This window comes from Nannobrachium achirus, assembly GCF_963921795.1.
Source record: "Nannobrachium achirus genome assembly, chromosome: 8".
NCBI lineage: Eukaryota > Metazoa > Chordata > Actinopteri > Myctophiformes > Myctophidae > Nannobrachium > Nannobrachium achirus.
This window is the reverse complement of record NC_137817.1, coordinates 45315456-45320455: the sequence shown is the minus strand read 5'-3', so window position 1 is coordinate 45320455 and position 5000 is coordinate 45315456. Positions and strand designations below refer to the sequence as shown.

General features: G+C 49.0%; 1 protein-coding gene across 1 annotated transcript in view; it reads left to right on the top strand.

Annotated features, from left to right (window-relative positions):
* chrd (chordin) overlaps positions 1–5000 on the top strand; it is a gene marked incomplete at its 5' end in the record, with an annotated part of 24361 nt that overhangs the window by 7149 nt on the left and 12212 nt on the right. Inside the window, 6 exons of the mRNA XM_080732316.1 lie at positions 1–124; positions 315–432; positions 702–789; positions 2661–2802; positions 3289–3426; positions 3780–3862. The exon at positions 1–124 is cut by the window's left edge and continues 38 nt beyond it. Of these exons, the coding sequence (XP_080588442.1) occupies positions 1–124; positions 315–432; positions 702–789; positions 2661–2802; positions 3289–3426; positions 3780–3862 (693 nt within the window). The remainder of the gene's footprint in view (positions 125–314; positions 433–701; positions 790–2660; positions 2803–3288; positions 3427–3779; positions 3863–5000) is intronic.

Here is a 5000-nt window from a genome sequence, read left to right as displayed (position 1 = left end):
TTCGACGGGAAGGGACACGGCAAGGACAGACACATGGACAAGGAGAAGGAGGACAAGGCCTCTTACAACAACGACCGCTCCTACCTCAGCTCTGAGGACATGGGCCCCGGAGAGAGCCGCACAGGTGAGGAAAACACGCACACACACACACACACACACAAAACTGTAATATATAGCAGGCACATACGAAACATTCATCAAACACATCCATTTGTAACATGTGGGGAGTGTGGGAGGCGGGAGACAAATGAACACGGAGCGTTTCGCAGTATATGCATACGTTATTTAATAACATGAATGGTTGTTCTCTCCAGACTTTGTGGCTGTGCTGACAGGAGCCAGGGACTCGTGGCTGCCCAGCTCCAGCGGAGTGGCCCGGGCCCGCTTCACCCTGACCAGAACCAGCCTGGCCTTCTCCATCACCTACCAGAGGTAAGGCACACACACACACACACAATAAAATAAAATCGAAGAAATTCCATAAATTAGAAAACAAATGTTTAAGAAATAGTGGAAAATAGCCGATCTACAAGCTCTTCCCGGCGCGTTGTGAGTTTGTAGATCTGCTGTTTTCACTAGTTTTGGGTCCCGGGCAATCATCAAATCTTTCTTTTGGGTCTCGAACTGAAAGCTTTGGGAACCACTGCTGTATTGTAACCCCCCCTCTCTCTCTCTGTCTCTCTCTCTCTCCCGCTGTCCAGAATGAGCCGTCCCAGTAAAATTGTCTTCCTCGATTCCGACGGGGCCACGGCCTTCGAGTACAAGGTTCCCAAGGGACAGTCAGACATGGTAAGGTTACTAGACCGCATCGACACACATCCCGCTTCCGCTGCGGCTGTGCTTGTGTGTGCGTGTGCGTGGTTGTGGGTGTGAAAAAGTGGACATGAGTGGCGTGTTTATCTGTGTGTGGTTGTCTTATAAAATGAGCCCTGGACGGGGTGTGTGTTTGTGTGTGTGTGTGTGTGTGGTTGTGTGTGTGCATGTGGTCCGCAGAGAGGGACAGGGAGATTAAGTATCTCCATGATAAACGCTCTTTCTCCGTGACTCTCGGCTCAAAGTCTGACCACTTCCTCATAACTCAACCTGTAATAATAAACAGCAGCGGACACACACGCACACATACACACACACATGCACTTGAATACACACGTGCGTGTGCGAGCACACACACACACACACACACACTATTGACTCTTCGCCTCATTGCTCTTCGAACATCACAAACAGGGTTTGATTGCAGTAAACACGGACACAGTACACACACACCACACACGGTCACACACACGCAAACAACGCCGCGGTCCCGCGGAGCCGTAAGCGCTGGCCAGTAAACTGTTGATTTTAATGGGTCAAGTGAAAATTGTGCAAAGTGGCCTGACTGGGAAGACACACGACACTGTCACAACCACTTAACGTAAACAAGAGAGAGAGAGAGAGAGAGAGAGAGAGAGAGAGAGAGAGCGAAAGAGAGAGAGAGAGGGAGAGAGGGAGAGAGGGAGAGGAAGAGAGAGGGGAAGAGGGAGGACAGCGGTATAGAACCAGAAAGTGGAAGCGTCTTCTTCAGATGTGTGCATGATTGGTTGTTTGCTATGTATAAACTTACACTGTGTGTGTGTGTGTGTGTGTGTGTGTGTGTGTGTGTGTGTGTGTGTGTGTGTGTTTGTGTGTGTACTCTTAATGCGGGTCAAAGAACTTTAACTTAACACAGACAGGTTTACTGAGTACATATCTGTGTGTATCGGTGCGGCAGACGCACGCACACACGCACACACACGCACACACTCACCAGGGCCAGGCTGTGTCACCAGCGAGCGCACCACTTCCTGCCTCGGGGCCAGGCATCCTATGCGAGCAGGAGCCCCCTAAATAGACCGCGGGTCCCCCACAAATTGGCTCTTTATTATTTTTAGACAAATGCCCCCCTATCCGATGTCAAAGCACCAGAGGGCCTTGGAGAGAGAGAGAGAGAGAGAACAGTCCGGGGTGAATGTATTGTGTGTGTGTGTGTCTTGAACTGGTTTCGAACGGGGATTCCTCACCCCTGACATCACTGTGTGAGGAAGAGGAGGATGAGGAGGATGAGAAGGAGTACAGGGCGTATTGGTATATAATTAAAACGGGAGATATTACTCCTGGACGTTGACTTATGAGGTGCGTGGCTCTCGCTCCCACTCATCTCTGAAGGGCCAGTGCACGTTTTGCAATGCCAAAAGGTTCCCGTTATGTGGGCCTTGAGGCCTGATGTCTTGGACAGATGTGTGTGTGTGTGTGTGTGTGTGAGAGAGATAGAGAGAGAGAGAGAGAGAGAGAGAGAAAAAGAGAGAGACATATCGTCACTGTCAGGCAGAAACCTTGTCATCTCCAAGTTTCAAATTTGTATGTTTTTCTTCCATAAATCAAAGCCCTGCTTCATCGTACAAAAGTGTCCCACAAAAGTAGTGAAAATAGCCGATCTACAAGCACACAACACCTAGCGACGCGAAACGTTGTGTGCTTGCAGATCGGCTACGCAGACAATATGACGATATTTTCAGTTCACACTAAGCCTCTGCCTTGATGTTTCACATGCAAGGATACGACCGTAATTGACCTGTCTGCCTTTTGCGCGTGTGTGTGTTCCTGTGTGTGTGTGTGTGTGTGTGTGCGTGCGTGCCCCACAGATCTGCGGCGTGTGGAAGAACCTGCCCAAGCCGACGCTGCGCCAGCTGCAGGCCGAGCAGATCCGCGTCGCCATGGCAACGGCCAGCAGCCGACGGGAGGAGGTGGAGGGGAAGGTCATCAAGCACCGCGCTCTGTTTGCAGGTGTGTGTGGAAGGATAATGAACTAATTTGATTTGTATAGCACTTTTCCAAACAAAGTTACAAAAAACTAAACAAAGCATAAAACATTATGATACACAAATATCATTATAAAAGTGTACTATCCCAAGTGTCACAAAATCACAAAACACTTTTATGAGAAACATTTGGTGTAAAGGTATATATATTTTTTGTGTATTGTAACTGTAAAGCAGCCTGTTTGTGTGTGTATGCATTGCAGTGCGGCCGGTCAACTCAATGTTTATGTCGGCGTGAAACCGTGCGCTCTCTCGTGTAATCTTACAAAAGCTCTGCGCGCATTCACAAAGCCAAATAATGTGGATTTTGTTTACGGAGATGCATGTGTACGGGGCCATTCCAGGCCAAGGAAGAGGGGGGTCATATATTGTATCTTTGCATGATGTCCGATGTGTGTATTTTGCATATCATAAATCTCATGCGCTGTATGTGTGTGTTTGACACTCGCAGAAACATTCAGCTCCACGCTTACGTCAGCGGAAGAGAACGCCGGCATGGGAGGGATCGCCATGTTGACTCTGAGCGACAGCGAGAACAACCTGCACTTCATCCTCATACTGCAGGGTCTGCTACAGCACAAAGACACAGGTGAGAGCATAATAATTCTCACCGTGATATTATCCATCGCTTTTATCTTAAGACAATAACTTTAACCTAATGTGTCAAGCATGGGTTTGTACGCATTTGTATGCCGTAAATCAAAGCCCTACGCCATCATTCAAATGTGTCCCAAAAAGTAGTGAAAATAGCCTGAAAAGTAGTGAAAATAGCCCGATCTACAAGCACACAACGCCTCGCGGTGCGAGGCGTTGAGTGCTTGTAGATCAGGCTATTTTCACATGCATACGCGGAACAGACATGTCATATTGTTTCATTGTGTGCCGTGTTGCCGCATCAGAGTTCACAGTCGATAACAAACCGATCTCCTCTCTTTCGTGCAGAGCCGGCCGTGGTTCCCATCCGCGTCCAGCTGCGCTACCGCCAGCACGTCCTGAGGGAGATCCGCGCCAACGTCACGTCCCACGTGAGTACAGCCGCACGCCCCTTCTTTGACATCACATAAAACTAGGATCAATGGTCAATGTCAGGGACAATTAGCCACTTAAAACCCCACACGTTGTTGAGCGGAGTCCCACAGGGCTCCATACTGGCAACTAGTAACTGAAAATTGCCGATCAACAAGCCTGCGACCCATCGCAGCGCGTGAGAGTTTCCCCCAGGATTCAGATGCTGGGCTCTAAGTGATTAGAGTGTTCTAACACAGAGAAGATGAGAAAGTGTTTATTTACTTCGAGGCGAGCAGAACGCCTCCTGCAGCAACATAAACACGCCGAGCTGTTTGTCTGGTCCGCACGCGCTCGCGTCACGACACCTTAAAAACAGAACCTAAAAGTGCGCGCCGTAGATATAATCTAAACAAGACATGGTCTAATTTAATAACAGCATGGCCCCGGTCCACACATCATGCCCGTTCCAACAACGTTGTGTCGTGAGCTCGTAAGGCGGGGTATTTTTGTGTCGTTCCGTCCCCCTCTGCCAGAATAGGGACGTTTTTGGGTTCATGTGGTTAAAGAGGTAAGGTTTTCCCAGCTCCCATGTTCTTGTAATTGCACAGAAAAAGCTGTCGGATGTGTGTTGGGGGGTGGGTGGGGGTGGTGAGGTTGAGAAGGTTGGGGGGACGAAACCCAGAGTCTGTTAGCTAGTGACTGATGGAAGGAAAGAAAGAAAGAAAGAAAGAAAGAAAGAAAGAAAGAAAGAAAGAAAGAAAGAAAGAAAGAAAAGGAAACGAGGAAAAAAAAGAAAGAAGGGAAGAGGTGGAGGGTTGGAAACAGATGACACAGAGACACACTCACTCTCTTATTTCCCCCGGAGACGGATGTGGTTTCTCTCCTCTCCCACATCCTATACTGCTGCTGCTGCTGCTGCTGTCGTGGATGCCATCGCTCCTAAACAGCCAGATACACACACCGACAGGGACACGGGGGAGAGGGGGGCGAAAGAGAGAGAGAGAGAGAGAGAGAGAGAGAGAGAGAGAGAGAGAGAGAGAGAGAGATGGAGAAAGAAATTGCAGAGAAAGTGTGGAAAAAAAGAGTAGGGGAGAGAGATGGAGAGAGAGAGAGAGAGAGAGAGAGAGAGAGAGAGAGAGAGAGAGAGGATGGGAC